At 42.6% G+C, this 16,245-nt stretch overlaps 2 protein-coding genes across 8 annotated transcripts; one reads left to right on the forward strand and one right to left on the reverse strand.

The window, feature by feature from the left end:
- Nucleotides 1-249: 249 nt before the first annotated feature.
- On the reverse strand, nucleotides 250-9,571 carry LOC118365445 (xaa-Pro aminopeptidase 3-like). Of its 5 annotated transcripts, XM_035747669.2 has the most exons (11): nucleotides 8,916-9,049; nucleotides 8,687-8,827; nucleotides 8,078-8,200; nucleotides 7,464-7,871; nucleotides 7,051-7,235; nucleotides 6,915-6,977; nucleotides 6,679-6,792; nucleotides 6,415-6,500; nucleotides 6,120-6,303; nucleotides 1,968-2,088; nucleotides 250-1,570 (listed from the first exon to the last, which is right to left on the reverse strand). In XM_035747669.2, exons 2-11 carry the CDS (start codon nucleotides 8,757-8,759, stop codon nucleotides 1,404-1,406), a joined length of 1,524 nt encoding a protein of 507 aa, XP_035603562.1. In that variant the 5' UTR covers nucleotides 8,760-8,827; nucleotides 8,916-9,049; the 3' UTR covers nucleotides 250-1,403. The 5 variants fall into 5 exon arrangements, with proteins under 5 accessions (XP_035603562.1, XP_052347045.1, XP_052347044.1 ...); XM_052491085.1 differs by lacking the exons at nucleotides 8,687-8,827; nucleotides 8,916-9,049 and adding an exon at nucleotides 9,557-9,571; XM_052491084.1 differs by lacking the exon at nucleotides 8,687-8,827 and having other exon boundaries at nucleotides 8,916-9,026.
- Nucleotides 9,129-15,921, forward strand: LOC118365446 (hsc70-interacting protein-like). Of its 3 annotated transcripts, none has more exons than XM_052491086.1 (14): nucleotides 9,129-9,290; nucleotides 9,605-9,739; nucleotides 10,178-10,226; nucleotides 10,318-10,402; nucleotides 12,384-12,457; nucleotides 12,689-12,755; nucleotides 12,873-12,957; nucleotides 13,057-13,167; nucleotides 14,021-14,123; nucleotides 14,230-14,346; nucleotides 14,436-14,487; nucleotides 14,708-14,790; nucleotides 14,830-14,928; nucleotides 15,033-15,921. In XM_052491086.1, exons 2-14 carry the CDS (start codon nucleotides 9,630-9,632, stop codon nucleotides 15,162-15,164), a joined length of 1,167 nt encoding a protein of 388 aa, XP_052347046.1. In that variant the 5' UTR covers nucleotides 9,129-9,290; nucleotides 9,605-9,629; the 3' UTR covers nucleotides 15,165-15,921. The 3 variants fall into 3 exon arrangements, with proteins under 3 accessions (XP_052347046.1, XP_052347047.1, XP_035603564.2); XM_052491087.1 differs by having other exon boundaries at nucleotides 14,708-14,779; nucleotides 14,861-14,928; XM_035747671.2 differs by having other exon boundaries at nucleotides 14,708-14,928.
- The last annotated feature ends 324 nt before the right edge of the window (nucleotides 15,922-16,245 follow it).

Genomic DNA, 16,245 nt, shown 5'->3' on the forward strand with positions numbered 1-16,245 from the left:
CTATTTTTATAGTAGAAAAGACAATGAAAACATTACCACATTCAGATCCATGATGAATAATCAAGCAGTCCTCCAGAAACCCATATAAATCATTGGGAAAACAAGTGATGCCTGTAGTAAATGTTTGCTGCCAGTCAAAAGATACCCTGTGTTAAAAAGGTGGAATTTGTGGTGTTCATTGCCACAGTTATAAACTGTGGCTCAACTCTCAAAGAAGTCTAAGAAACTGGAGATTGTGGCTGCAGCAGAAACGTTTTGGGGATTTAAGGATTTTATACTGCACAAAAATATCAACGCAAAAATGCAATAATTTCAAATATTTCACTGAGTTACAGTTCATAGAAAGAAACCAGTCAATTGAAATAAATTAATTAGGCCCTAATCTATGGATTTCACATGACTGGGCAGGGGCACAGCCATAGGTGGGCATAAGCCCACCCACTTGGGAGCCAGACCCAGCCCATCAGAATGAGTTTTCCCCCAGAAAAGGGCTTTATTACAGACAGAAATACACCCTCCCCCTTCTCAGACAATCCCCCGGTGAGAAGAAACCAGATGTGGAGGTCCTGGGCTGGCATTGTTAAACATGGTCTGCGGTTGTGAGGCCGGTCAGATGTACTGCCAAATTCTCTAAAACGATGTCGGAGGCGGCTTATGGTAGAGAAATTAACAGTAAATTCTCTGGCAACAGCTCTGTTTGGACATTCCTGCAGTCAGCATGCCAATTGCACACTCCCTAAAAACTTGAGACATCTGTGGCATTGTGTTGTGTGACAAAACTGCACATTTTAGAGTGGCCTTTTATTGTCTCCATCAGAAAGTGCACCAGTTTAATGATCATGCTGTTTAATCAGCTTCTTGATATGCCACACCTGTCAGGTGGATTGATTATCTTTGCAAAGGAGAAACGCTCACTAACAGATGTAAACACATTTGTGCACAAAATTTGAGAGTAACAGGGATCTTTTATTTCAGCTCATGAAACATGGGACCAACACTTTATATTTTTGTTTAGTATACATCTGAAGCACTTCGAAGGGGTATTGGCGCCGGAAGACAGCCCGCCCTCCCAGGCTCCCCCTGAGCCTGTGTAGGGATCAGATCAGTTTATTTTTTTAACGGTGAAGTTGTTTTGATATTTTATTTTTGGTAGTTTGTTCATTTTTTGTTGGTAGTTACGCTTTTTGGGGAAACCCTGTTTCCATCCCGCACAGTAGCTGGCAGGATGCACATTAAATTGTGCAATCGCCAATACCGAAGAAGAACCCACTGAAATGTGACCAGTCACTCGAGAAGGATGAACACTCACTCTTGCTCACACTCAGAATTTTGAGGAGTGTATACAGTCACACTTCAGTTGGGAGCAAGGTATATACCCTCCCCATGTCTGGTCTCTCTCAGCCCTAACTCTGTGCACAGGCTCTTTCAACATCAGCAATGGTTTTGGGTGTGTCAGAGGACAGGATCAAGGGGTTTATCTCGTCTTGAATCACAACGTCGTCCTCTATTCTCACCCCAAGTCCACGGAATCGCTCTGGAACCTGGTCATCGTCCTCACATATGTACAGCCCTTAAAAAGAGAGATGGACTGGAGTGTAGTCACTTGATGCATTCATGCACACACATGCATTAAACACTGGAACAGTAGTGCTTCAGTGTTTGTATAGGAATCTCTGGTTGTTTCACTGGGAAGGCTGGGTTTACACTGCACAACATTCTCCTTAGCTAAACATAAATGATACTTGTGTAAAGTTACATTCTACCATGTAAACTATGTGGAGCCCACTGTGCGTGTGGTGAGTGGTGCAGTAATAAAGTGTTGCCTCTAAGGCAGAATACCCCTAGTGGAGTGTTAATCCAGCCTAAAAAGTGCACAGTTTCTCCAAAGTTTGTCAATCAGTTGAATATGACTAATATGAAGAACTGAACTGAGTGAGAGATTGTACCCTTGCTCATGTATACAGTACCTGGCTCTATTGTGATTGCCATTCCAGGCTGGAGGGGCTGAGAGCGGGAAAGCTCAGGGGTATCGTGCACATCCATGCCCAGGTAGTGACCAACATGGTGGGGGCAGTAGCGCCGCGCCGCCTAGAAGCAGCAATACAGGTCACCGAAGCAACAAAGTACACTGCATGCTCAAGCTCTGCACTCAATGTTCCAATATCTCACGGAAAATTCATTCTGTGGTGATAAAGTTACCTTCCATTACAAATCTAGGTTTATCTATGGTCAAGTTTCAGTTTGAGAAATGTAAGTTAATTTATTACTGCTGGTATTCATCTACTTTTATCTATCAATGACATATAAAATTTGAATTTCAGGAGGGAAGGACTGTGTTGGTCCCATAAGTACAAATAAAAATGTATCTACCAAAATTACCACAGCTAGACTACTGCTTTCTTATTCAATGAGCATATATTCTAAATATACCTGCTCAACTGGACAACATTTGGATTGGACTACACTATTAATCTCAAGAGGCATTTGCTAGTCAGGATTGTTAGTAAATATTTCAGTAATTGATTACACTTTAATTCGCAATCCAAAACTTTTGAAAGAGCACAGCTGCTCAATCAAATGTATATTAAACTTTGGTTTGGCTAGATTTCTCCCCCCGAGTTGAATTGCTACAGAAAAGTGATGCCTCGATTATAGGTAGTACACAGGGATATTGTGCTTTGCGAAGGGTGTAATTAGGTCACTACTTTACAGTTTAAAATGGGCCAGAAGACGTTAATGTCATTTCCTGACCACAGACCATTCGAGAGAGCAAAGTAAACACAAAATATCCAAAGTTCCAGGATTCTTTGCCCAGAAAAGATTTTAACTGTGACTTACAGGGTCCCTTCTTTCAGTGATGTGTCTGCCTTTCATTTTGACATGTATTTGTCACATACACCGGATGGGTGCAGTGAAATGTGTTGTTTTACAGGGTCAGTCATAGTAGTACAGCACCCCTGGAGTAAATTAGGGTTAAGTGCCTTGCTCAAGGGCAGTCAGATTTTTCACCTTGTCATCTCATTTATTTGAACCAGCGACCTTTCAGTTACTGGCCTAACGCTCTGATCGCTAGGCTAACTGCCATCATGGGTAGGCTTAACACTTTATAATAACGGTCAGTAACAAACCATTTACAAGGCATTTACCGTAATTGCTGGACTATTAAGCGCACCTGAATATAAACCGCACCCACTGAATTATTAAAAAATATGTATTTTGTACATAAATACGCCGCACGTGTCTATAAGCCGCAGGTGCCTACCGGTACATTGAAACAAATGAACTTGGTCACTATCTTCCTCCTCCTGTGCATTGAAACCACTGAAGTCATCTCCTTCGGTGTCGGAGATGAATAGCCTCAGAATTGCTTCATCCGATGTTGGATCGTTTTCATTGACGCTCTCGTCACTTTCATCCGGAGGCAAATACCCCGCTGAGCTCATGCTGCCCCTTCAACACGCAGCAGTCCAGCCTTTCGAAACCCGTTGATGATAGTGGATTTTTTGACAATGCTCCACGCTGTCAGGACCCACTGGCAGACTTGACCATAAGTTGCTCTTCGCATGCAGCCCGTTTTAGTGAAGGATTTCTCCCCACTTGTCATCCAAGACTCCCACTGAACAAGGAGCGCCACCTTAAATGCACGATTTACACTGATGTCGAGTGGCTGCAAATACTTTGGGCCATCTGCTTTTCTTCCCTCTGAAAGCCTTTGTTGTCTTTTTGCACGGAGTCAGTTCCTCACGCTGCTGTTTCCAACGTCTTATCATCGACTCATTAAGGCCAAGCTCCCGTGCAGCAGCTCTCTTTCCTTTTCCAACAGCCAGATCGATCGCCTTCAACTTGAAAGCTGCATCATATGCATTTCTCCGTGTCTTTGCCATGATGAGGGTGACAAAATTACTACCGTAATCAGAATGATGGGAAGTTTGAGCGCGCTCGATTTTACGTCACATTATGTGACGGTGCTCAGTTTTTTGGCGGCATGAATCTTGTGAAAGCGGGAAAAATCCATAAATTAGCCGCGTCATTGTATAAACCGCAAGGTTCAAAGCGTGGGAATAAAGTAGCGGCTTATAGTCCAGCAATTACGGTAAACAGTTTGCTCACCATTTATTAATCATTACTCCAACATTAGTACATCACACTACTACAACAATGTGATGGTTTTGGAATAAAATTTTCAATATATTTCCTTAAACATCCTGTGTTGTGTTCTTTTAACTTTAACATGTTCTAAGCCAGGTTTTCCCAAACTAGGGGTTGCGACCCCATGTGTGGTTACCTGATTTGAAGTGGGGTCACGAGAGAATTTGCATTTAGTTCATAGAACTGGGGTTACATCAGTAACTGATGCTAAATGCAGTAATGAACAGAGCGGTTTCTGTTTTCTTACTACAACCGAGTGGACAAGATTAGGCACTAAATCAGACTTGGGATGATGTTCTTTTCTACACAGAAGATCATACAACATTATTGCCTGAATCTTCTGAATTTCCCAATACATTTCTGATGCATTTCAAACCATACCGATTGAAATACTGTCAAAAAATACTGTCAGAGTGATTTGTAATACTGAGAGCCAAAACATTTTAAAGTTAACATTGGCCGCTGATTTTTTTTTATTCTTTTTTTTACATGGTGGGGGTCACTATTTATTTTATTGTTTTATCTAAATGGGGTCCCAGTCCAAAAAAGTTTAAGAACCCCTATTCTAGGCCATTTTGAGACCATCTGGTACTGCTAGAATGCCTAACATGGCAATGGCATGTCCATCTTTTGGTGAGAAATTACACTGGTCACTCTAAACATTTATAAAAGAACTATAAATCGAGAAAGCAAACCGATATCAATCGCTCCGGTGCCATTGCTGAAAGCTTCTCCACCACACGCCGGTCTTGCTGATTGCCTTCTCTCCTACCCAGCCCTCACAACACAAGCCGGTGTGATACCTAGGCTACTCCTGTGGCGTGCTGCAACCCTTGGCCCGACCTTTCGGTCTTCTCCCAACTACCATCAAGGCCTGATTATTGTGCAACCTCATAGGCCTAATATTTTTAATCGGAGTCTTAGAAAAAGTATGGCCTCACATTGATCGTTAAGCTACAAACGAACATGTTGCCATTGTCTACCCTAGACTCTTACACTGAGGATGATGAATTTAGGGGCCGATGCCCCATAAACACGGAGAGATTTTAGTGTTTTTACCATGTTGCATCCTGGGAGAAACTATACGCTTTCCTGGGTATTGCACCAGAGAACTCTGCCTGTTTTTCACAATCGACACGGAAGAAACTGCACGCTTGCGTTTACATGTCTAGATTGTTCTGTCAGTAATTAACCATGTCTCTGGACTGTACGTATTTTGAAATCAGTGGTGTTAAAGACTGATTCTTATACTGTCTGAATCAAAATGTAAAATCCGATCTAGACTTGCCATGATTTTTGCTGATTTTTTAAATGTTTATTTAACTAGGCAAGTCAGTTAAGAACAAATTCTTATTTAAAATGACGGCCTACCCCGGCTAAACCCTAACCCAGACGACGCTGGGCCAATTGTGCGCCACCCTATGGTACTCCCAATCACGACCAGTTGTGATACAGCCGGAAATCAAACCAGGGTCTGTAGTGACACCTCTTGCACTTAGACCACTGTGCCACTCGGGAGCCCTTTTACTGTCAGGAAATGTGCAATCTAACTCAGGTCCTGACATTTCTTACCAATCTGAATTAAAAAGGTCAATGGTCTGAAGTTTCTACACATAAATGTAATAATTTAGGATTATAAAGGACCTATATGGTTTATTACTGAACGTTATTAGTATTAGTGTTTGTTATCCAATAGGTTTTTTGATACACAGCATTAACCTCTAATACCCTTTCCTAGCCATTGAGTCTCCATGGTCCCCCTAAGCCACAAAATCTAACCTATTACTTTCAATTAAATATTACTATTAAAACATTTGAGTAAGTAAGCGATATCATTTACATTGATGCTAAACACCCTTCAGTTATCTATGCATGCATTTGATATCATTATCAGTTAACCTGGACCTGGAGTTATTTTCTCCAACCATGGAACTACTTTGAGCAGAAGGACACAGCGACACTGAGCGTACCTTAAGTGTATCAGCATCACTGGTGGAGCCCTTCACGATACCCAGCTGTTTGAGTTGGCATCCCAGCAGAGCCAACATGGTGCTGTAGATGTGGTCCAGACTGAATCCTGGGGAGCACAGAGACAGACAGGCCTTCTGCACCTCCAACACCCCCTCATACAACTCTGCCTGGGCAGGACTGAACCTGGGCTCACCATGCAAGAGAGGGTTAGAAAAGGAGACTTCATTAAAAGGAGGGAGAGAGAAGAGAGAAGGAGCGAACATCCAAAATGGTATCTCTGTTGATGCAACTTACTTTCCGTTCACCGGCCAGGTGCGAGTAATATCACTGACATAACAAAAGTATTCACACCCTCCATCAAGTAGCACCATCTCCCCATTCTGAGAGAAAGAAAAGACAAGGAATTGGGCAAAGTCTTATTTGTCTGGACACAGACAGAGTTACTGGTAGATGTAGTATGTGCCATCGTGGCAATGCTGGGGTGTTAAGAATTCTAAATCTTCTGACCTCAGAATTATGGGCCCACATTCAGCAGCAACATTGCATATGTCCCTTCACCTTGACAATCTGGTTGTTGTTTATGTAATGAAGTGTATTGGCTCGGTTTCCACCAGCAACCACAGGAGGATAGGCCAAGAAATTGGCTCCGTGGGCACGGCACTCAAAATCAAACTGGGATTGAGAAAGAGATTCACATTACCATTTCATCATTATCGTTGCTACCATAGGTGTTAAACCATACTTTCAATGACAACACACCCTAATTATAAAGTGTCTAAAGACCTGTAACTCACCTTAGCATACAGTAGAGCTTCATCAATATCCCCTTGAGACATACTCATAGTCTTTTTGAATGCCTGAAAGAGGGGATGCAGAGGGTTTATGTGAACAGTTGAGTGCTTCACTCATGGCGTGTGTGAAGTGACTCACCTGTGCTGTGATGCGACCAGCCTCCTTCATGAGAGCCACCTCGGGTGGGCTCTTGAGGGCCCTGAGGGAGTGTGTAAGGGGTCTGAGAGAGCGCACTATGGGCCCCCCTTCCAGTAGAGGCCGAACATGGGTTTGGTGGAGCCCAGGGTGGCAGGGCTTGGAGCCATCATACCACACAGTGCTACCTGAGAGAGAGGGAACAATCAGAGTAAAATTGTTAGTGATATAGTTTGTCTAATTTCTTTACATCACTTTGAAATGGTTCAAACAGTTGCATTTGTTTCGGAATTCAAATTTGATCCACAATTTGAAGCTACGTTGCTCAGGCTTCTAATCCCTAATCTTTCATCCAAAGAGTAAAATTTACTCTAAAATATGTATGTTCGAATGACTTTCCCCTAGTTACCCCCGACCTTTAAGGCTTTTGAGTACAAGTCCCAACTCTTCTGTGCAATGGACCCTCTCGACCCCAGTCAACGCTGCCGCCCCATCCTTCCCTGACCTGGGCCCGTCCCACAGTTCCCTGGCCGGGTCCCTGCGGGGTACAAAGAGGATGGCCTGGTCCGGGCGGCCAGTACCACATAGAACCAGGGCGCTGTCTGGTTCAAGGATGCCTGTTAGGTAGAGGAAGTCCTGGTTCTGGTGGAAGGGGTAGGGGATGTCATTGGTCATGTAGCAGATTGGGTGGGACAGGACAATGACAAGGTGTTTGTTGGACGAAGCAGTGGGTCCCAGCCGATCTGCCTGAACCTCGATGAGAGAGGCCAGTCTTTGCCGACGCAGATCAAACTCTGTTTGGGTTAAGCCAGGGGTCACCTCACCTGTGACAGAGAGCAAGAAGGGGAAGAAGTTATAAACCCACCATTCAAAACTCCCTGAAGCGACTGCACTGTACTACACAACAGTATTCATACCCATAGTTTGCTGTTGTGAATAAGATAACAATGAGCTTTGATATCAGGTAAATGATGTAGAGTAACTGATTGGCAGAAATGGGACATAGCTGTATGCCCATGAGTACATTCACCATTTTTTATGAGGTGTGGATGAGTGAAGGGGCTTAGCTGGCCGAGGTATCTTGGTGGAACCTTCCGTGGTTTCCACCCTCCTGGTATAAAGGAGACATTCCGGCATGGACACCACAGATGACCTGCAGAGAGGTTACCAGTGAGGGAAAAGTTTGCAAATAAATTCAGTTATTTTTCACCTAGGTCTTACAGAATCTTCCACAATCAGCTGGCCATACAAATCTACATGATTTAAGATGTATACATGACATTATAAGTTGATCCTATAATAAAAGTATGACATATCATTGGGGAATAACATCCATTATACCTTCCATCTTGCTGAGGCAAGCATTTGTGTTATACAAACATACAATGTGAAATTAGCTTGCATAAATCATTGCATTCTCCACGCGTCCTCTTAAAACCCATTGGATGAGAAAGCAAGAGGTCCCGCCCCTCGGACCTTCTCCTCCAATAGGATTTGAGACAAGGACGTCAAGAGTACGCAATTGTGATCTTGACCCTGACTACAGTAGTTAGATAAACTCATTTGTCTGGACAGTGGCCAGATATAAAAATTACCATCTACCATTGTAATAAAAATAACCAAATATTTCACCACTCACATTGACTCCAAAACTTTGAGTGTGACACCAATTGGGTAATGGATCTGGTCAAAATGTTAAGTGAGGGCAACATTTTTGCAAGTCGGTCAGACTATCAGCGACAGTTAACTCCCATCATCATGATGTCCACAAGTGGTGGCCCTAAATTGTATTGCGGTATACACAATTACATAAAATATAAATACTTTAGCAGGCTAAACATCAAACGTAAACTATATAAAACGACTACCTATTCATTCGACAGCCAACATGTAGGAATGTGACTGTATCATGTCGATAAATGCGTCTGTCTGCCGTGCTTGTAATGTGACAAGTTTCCGCCTCCCCTGTAAGACAATCGTTACCATTGGTGGAAGTACAATATTAGGTTTTTTGATTGGATAGCAATTATATGACCTCTTTTGTTTGCGACTTGATCCATTCACGCAGGACCTCATCGCTTGTTTTGTTTGTCATATGTTTCTATCTAATTAATGCCTGCGTTAAAAACATCTACGGAACAACATACATCATCGACTAGTAATTTATAGCGATTGTTGTGGCGGCTTGGTTTCATCCCTCTACTCGAAGCTACCACTCGTTGAAGAGCTGTCTGGTCATACAGGTAGCTAATCTAACCCTCATATACGTTGCTTTATTGGAAATAATTCACATTTCTGGTTTGTTTTCCCTGATTTTATCATGCATTCATATAATCCCCACGGCATGACTAACTCGACAAAATTCCAGAATATTCTATCCTCACAATCCATGCTACATTTATGCACGTGCCCTGGGACAAACTGTTTTCTGAGATAAAGGAGTTAGCTAGTTTACTAATAATACTACATGAGGCTGTGCAGCACATGTGTATGCTATCAATGCTCATACTTAGCTAGCAGTTTCATTTTTACTTCCTCGCACTTTCTTGTTGTGTAGCGTGTGCTGGACCTGTGAAGTGAGAATGGACCCGCGGAAAGTACATGAGTTGAAGGCCTTCGTGAAGTTGTGCGACGAAAATCCCTCCATATTGCACCTTCCCGAGCTCGGCTTCCTCCGGGCCTGGTTACAAGGGTCAGTTGATAATCCTTCTGTTTATCGCACAGCGTCAAGTGTGCAGTTGATCTTTTATCGTCAAAAGTAGCGGGCCACTATCTGTTAGCAGTCGGATCAACCCATGTTAAGAACCAGGTTTATTCACCTGATATCAATAGTATTAGAGTTAATTGAATGAAGTCATTGTTAATGCAATGTCGTGTGATTTGTGTTGCCAATTCCCCAACTACCCTGAAGAGGAACGCCGCAGTCACACCCACTCACTGCTGCTAAATATCAGGCATATTTCTCTCAGTCTGATATAAGTCAGTACAAAGTACTTTATTAATTGAATAAAATATAGGAATTCCTACTGTACTAAGTAATACACCAACATGTACTGGCAGCAGTTGGCAAAATTTAAAGGCTCATATTGGAGATAATTCAAATTTGAAAGAAGATTCTCTTTTTTTTCAGAATGGGAGCTACAATTCCACAAGCCCCCCAAAATGACTCTTCATGCAAGGTATAAGTATGACTTGTTTCATATATCCATCCAGTTGCTATATTTGACAGCCTACCAGTACAGTTCAGCCAATAAAACAAATTCATTTCAGGGTGGGTGTCCATGTGCTGGAGCTCCTCCCCCTGCCTCTGCTCCTGAGCCCCATGCCCCCTCTGAGAGTGAGGAGAGTGAATTAGGTATGTCCATGGCAGCTTTCTCACACCTGGCCCACACATTTTCCCACAGTCACCCATTGAGTTCGTAAAGAAAATGGGTACACAGGCCAAAAGGAAATTATTTTTTCGACTCACACCATACCAATAAATCATCACCCAGACATTTACAGTTCCATTCCATCTAATACATTCAGTGATACAGTGAATAACAAACAATACTTTGCATGACCACACAGTTTGTAATACTGCCTTATAAACTGATTGCTAAGCTCTTGAGCAGTGCTTATACAAAGAGTGGCGATTGTAGCATGTAAATCTTGGTGGGGCAAAAAAAAAAAAATTGCACCACTAAACGATAAATTAATTGCACTATAACGGTGACACGGTGCCCACAAACTGTTAAGACCTACATAAAGCTGTCCCTACAGCAGTTCCAACACCTTACCACTGCTATACTTGGCCACTAGCGGAGCCTTGTCTGGCAGCGAAACAGTTCATTCAGCCTCATTTACTGCCTTTAAAAAATTAAAATAAAGATGATATGACTGACTTGCTTAAACAAATGTGGTTTCTACTGACAATTGAGATGTACAAACTATGGCATAAGGGGACGACAAGCGGATAAGAGGTCATTTGTCATTTAGATTAAGACATTAATGAGCGAACCAGGACGGATGTAGTCAATATAACTATTTGTTCTGCTCTTTTGAAATGTATAGCGACATAATTCAAAACATGGGCTGTTCTTAGTGTTTTCCCTGTATACCAAATCAGAACCATAGGATAAATACAGGGGGCATATAAGCACACAATGAAAGCTCTTACAATATTCAATGATGACATTTCTCAAACAGGTTATAGGCTACATGTGCACCATTGAGTCAGAACAGTAACGTTAGGTGAAATTAAGAGGTGAAAATAGACCAAATTATTAGGGTGGGGCACATGGTCTACTAACAGTTTACTACGCAACATATACTTAGTATTACTTTCTTAGTTACAGTATACATATCTCCCTGGCATATTACATAATTTATGCAGCAGCATATAAGACATTTTTGGACTTGTGATGTGCTCACTTGAACAGGAAGTGGTGGTCCTTCGCAGGAACATTTTGTCATCAAAAAAAGACAGGGGCCAGATTTACATTTCCGAGTTGGATTTGGATGACCGTTCAAAACGTATATTCCTCTGAGTCTGAGCACATTTATTCCCGACTTTCCAGTTGCAATTCTTGCAGTTAGCCAAATTCCTTCCTCACCACTCATTGTTGAATTTGCGATTTCCAATGAGCACCAATGCATTTTATCTATTAAATTAAGTTTAAATAAAAAAATACATTTAACTATAATTTCTCCATTATTTATTTTCATATGACAAGGATTAAAAAGGATTTGCCTGTAGATTGTCTAATTGATGACTGCTAGCTAAGATTTTGAAAGTAAGATGTTGACATGATCAGTCCAATCAAAGCTACTGTACATGTCATGATTTGATGTGATTTTATCTGTGGCCAATGACCTTGAGCCTTCTTGGAAGAGCACTACTAATGTAATTCTATGGCAGGAGCCAAAGGGCTTGAATTTTCGATGTCTACCCTTACTACTTGGTTGTGACTTAGTCTCCATGAGTGACAGAACACTGAGCCAATCACGGCGCAACGCTCCTATTTTCTGCTGGCTTGCCCCACCGCCACATAAAGCACTGAGCTAGGCTGAAAGACCATATTTGTATGTGGCTTTATTAACTCAATTATATATATTTATTTTACATTGTTTGCAAACTGATATGTGACTCGTATTAATGCCAAAATAACATGCAAAACAGGCAAGCCCACAAAAAATTTGGGGATTAAAACAGGTGGGGCTCTGTCCCACCACTCCTGAATGACGGGTTGCCACTGTATACAACATACAATAACGGAATTAGAGGTGCAAGCTTTCAGTGTCTCTCATATCTTCTAAAATTCTGAAGTCCTTGATGGATCCCTTTGCTTCTTCAGAGATCGACCAAGATGGGGTGATTGAGCCAGATACAGACGAACCTCAGGAGATGGGAGACTTAGAAAATCTGGAGGTGAGAATATTTATTCTACTGAAGACATCTGTTATTAATATAACATAAGGATGGGAGAGTGCATGAATTGCTTTTCATTTGGGGAGTTTCTGCAGATGAGAACTAATGAGAAATGCATTCAGTGAGCATGCACGCCCTGAAGAAGACTGCTTGAAATTTACTGGCCAAAGCAGAAGACCTCTTGGCATCTCATATGTCTTGCAGATAAATAGTGTGTTCTTGTTCCTTTAGGTGACAGATGAAATGATGGACCAGGCCAACGAGAAGAAGATGGGAGCTATCGAAGCGTTAGGAGAAGGTGGGTTGTTTGTTCTAAGGTTCTTGCGTTGACATTGCACTGACCTTGTAGTAAATCGGGAAGACATTTTAATGACCAGTGCTTATAAGTATCACTTTTTGGTGCTGTCAAATACAGGTGACTTGCAGAAAGCCCTGGACCTCTTCACTGAAGCCATCAAACTCAATCCACGGGTAGCTATCATGTATGCCAAGAGGGCGAGGTGAGTCCCACTGCTAGACTTAACAATGCCATACCACATGATGTGCTCTAGTACATGATCACGTAGTATTCATACAGACTGACGTATGTTCTTTGCCAGCGTCTACATCCGGATGCAGAAACCCAATGCAGCTAAGCGTGACTGCGACAGAGCCATTGACATCAACCCAGATTCTGCACAGCCCTACAAGTGGAGGGGGAAAGCTCACAAGTATGCTGCTTGATAGGCTGCATATTCAAACTCAGACACAATGCAGTTGTATATGATTTATAAGTAATACAATATAGGGGGGTGCCGAGTATTCAGACAAAATGAGGATCGTAAGGGATATGGGTAATTTGCTGGATACGATTGTGATCGGAGTATTTTGTTATAATCTGTGATCGGAAAAAATTAATTTGAGTGTCAGCACACATCTTTCTCAAGTTAGTCAGTAATGTGCAAGGTTCTACATGGTCTAAATAGCTCAACTGGCTATCTGTCTAAAGAAAAGAGATGGCTGTACGTTGATCATGCTGCTCTGATTGGATAGAGTGAAGCTGTATTTCTCTGTCCACTCATGTCATCATTTCACCAGATCAGTATTCCTTGCATATTTTTAGTTCTGATAAAGATCTGTTTTTCTTGCATATTTTTCAGTCTGATAATTTAGATTGCTGCTTCCTGCTACTATGGTAAATCACATTGCGAGGACGTTTGCTATCAAGCTATCTATGTGCATAATATCTAATATGCGAGGCATGAGTAGGGGGGGAAATATGAAACGCTGATGGGCATTCTGACTGAGTGTCAGCAAACTTGGCTGCAAGTTGAGGACAGACACACCTCCGTGTGCTGCTCCTAATCTGCAGCTTTATTTTGCAGTGAATGTGCAAGGAGGTATTTTGTCAACATCTAATAAGTCCATAGGTAAATAAAATATTAAAACACTTCTATTTTTTCCGGTCACGAGTATCATCCGATCCGACTATCAACTGTCATTTTACAGATACGATTACGAGTATGGCCATTTTGGCACACCCCTAATACAATACTTTGAGTCTCTTTCCTCTTTGTGTGTCAGGTTGCTGGGGCACTGGGAGGAGGCAGCGAAGGACCTGGCCACTGCCTGCAAACTGGACTACGATGAGGATGCCAGTGCCATGCTGAAAGAGGTCCAGCCCAAGGTACCCAGCCACTAACTGTCTTTTTTAAACCAGAGCAGTTTCAAGGTTGTCTGGTCAATCAATGTGTTCTGGTCTGACTTTCAACTCATGCCATTTCTCTACTCAGGCTAACAAAATCATTGAGCACCGGCGCAAGTATGAGCGCAAGAGGGAGGAGCAAGAAATCAAGGACAGGAAGGAGAGGGTAAAGAAAGCGAGGGAAGAACATGAGAAAGCTCAGAGGGTGAGTGTTTGGTGCAAGAACAGAGAGGAGAATAAGAATTTCAAAATAGTGTCTCAACATAAACTTTTTTTTTTTTTAACTCTGCATAGGAGGAGGACGCTCGACAAGCAGCAGGAGGAGGGGGCTTCCCAGGTTTCCCAGGTAATAGGGAATATGGGTTCATGAATTGTCTTGACGATAAGTCGATTAGCTCAATCAGGTTTGTTAGTGCAGGGCTTGAACAAAGGCCTGTAATCCCTGGCCCTGTAATTCTCCAGTACCTGGGCTGGTGATGACTGCTCTACATTATCTGACCATCGCCCAAGGGTCCATTGGAGCCCTGTAATCGCATTAATCCTGGGTTCCTTGTCTCATGCTGTAGGTGCTGGTGGTTTCCCAGGGGGTGCTGGCGGTTTCCCAGGGGGTGCTGGCGGTTTCCCAGGGGGTGCTGGCGGTTTCCCAGGGGTGCTGGCGGTTTCCCAGGGGGTGCTGGCGGTTTCCCAGGGGGCTGGCGGTTTCCCAGGGGGGGCTGGAGGCTCTCCTTTCGGCATGCCTGGCCTGGGAGAGCTCTTTAACGACCCGGAGGTGCTCAACGCCATGAAGGTACGACGCTCCTTAAATTGAAGTGTTTGCAGTCTTACAGTTAACGCTTGGATTCTATGTCAGTATCTATATCTAATCCCATCTCTCCTGTGTTTTTTCTCAAGGACCCTGAGGTGATGGCAGCTTTCCAGGATGTGGCTCAGAACCCAGCTAACATCGCCAAGTACCAGGGTAACCCCAAAGTCATGGCCCTCATCACCAAGCTGAGTGCTAAGTTCGGGAGCCCTTCACCCTAGAGGAGAGGTGAAGAAAAAAAGAGGGGAGCGGGAAGAAGAACGAGTGGCGGGAGAGTAGCAAATGGATGTTGTCAGGTGTCGGGAGAGCTAAAAAGCTTACTTGAGATTATTCCACTGTGTATGGATAAAATGGGTAATGTTGATGGGCAGATGGGTAAAGAGGAGACTAGAGGCATGCAGCAAGTTTTACACTAGACAAGGGTTTGTGGAGGGGTGGTCAACAGCAACTCTTATACTGTATGTTCTTAAATGGAGCCCACCTATTTGGGGCTGTTAGCTCTTAGTGGTTCCTCAAGCAAACTCATGGACACTGATGGGAACATTACTGGTTAATAATGGGGAATCAAAACAGCCTGTCAGAGCCTTCTCATTTAGAATTCCCATTGACTCCTCTTGCCACCGACCCCATCCCTTGTTGTTTTTTACCTGAATCTGGAATAGTCAAACAGGACTCACACATTAGACACCAGCTCTGAGGAACATTTTAGAGACATTATTATATGGAGTTGTCGTCTTCTGTGTTCTCTACTGAGCCAATCAAAACTATGGCTATTTGTTTTCTATCCGGAGTGGATGTGGTAAAACTATTTCCCTCAGGTTTTCTGTTTTACTCACTTTCACTGTAACGTACATTTTTTTTTTTTTATGTCTGACTCTCCTTCCAAATGCAAAAAACAAGTAATATTACTATTTTGTTTGATTTTGAAACCGTAATGGAAATATCAATTCAAATCAATAAATATTTGGTTGTTGCAAATTATTTTGTCATGGTTGTTTTTAATCAGATGAGTTGGTTATTAAAATGTAAGTTCCCATTATTCCCCATGGTGAACACGGATCATGGCATTAGGAAAACGTTGTTTCATTTCACCAGTTCTGAATGCCCTTGGTGCATTTATCATTAATCTACTTGTCAAGAGGCACAAGGCGTGTACATTTTTGGCTACAATCAGAATGCATATCACATTTATTTGTATATATCCACCAGTGGAGGCTGGTGAGTGGAGGATGGCCGTAGTAGCTGGAATGGAGTAGATGAAATGTAATTTGTGGATGGAGTGTTTAATTCCATTCCAGCCAT

The sequence above is a fragment of the Oncorhynchus keta genome, chromosome 32 (assembly GCF_023373465.1).
Source record: "Oncorhynchus keta strain PuntledgeMale-10-30-2019 chromosome 32, Oket_V2, whole genome shotgun sequence".
NCBI lineage: Eukaryota > Metazoa > Chordata > Actinopteri > Salmoniformes > Salmonidae > Oncorhynchus > Oncorhynchus keta.

Coding starts and splice junctions, on each gene's coding strand:
- LOC118365445 (XM_035747669.2), bottom strand. CDS start 8,759: ATGTTGCCCTCACTTAACATTTTGACCAGATCCATTACCCAATTGGTG. Junction 6,978..7,050: donor CTGGTCGCATCACAGCACAG/GTGAGTCACTTC, acceptor CCCCTCTTTCAG/GCATTCAAAAAGACTATGAG. Junction 6,793..6,914: donor AAGCTCTACTGTATGCTAAG/GTGAGTTACAGG, acceptor TCTCAATCCCAG/TTTGATTTTGAGTGCCGTGC.
- LOC118365446 (XM_035747671.2), top strand. CDS start 9,630: ATGGACCCGCGGAAAGTACATGAGTTGAAGGCCTTCGTGAAGTTGTGC. Junction 10,403..12,383: donor GAGTGAGGAGAGTGAATTAG/GTATGTCCATGG, acceptor TTGCTTCTTCAG/AGATCGACCAAGATGGGGTG. Junction 14,124..14,229: donor TGAAAGAGGTCCAGCCCAAG/GTACCCAGCCAC, acceptor TTCTCTACTCAG/GCTAACAAAATCATTGAGCA.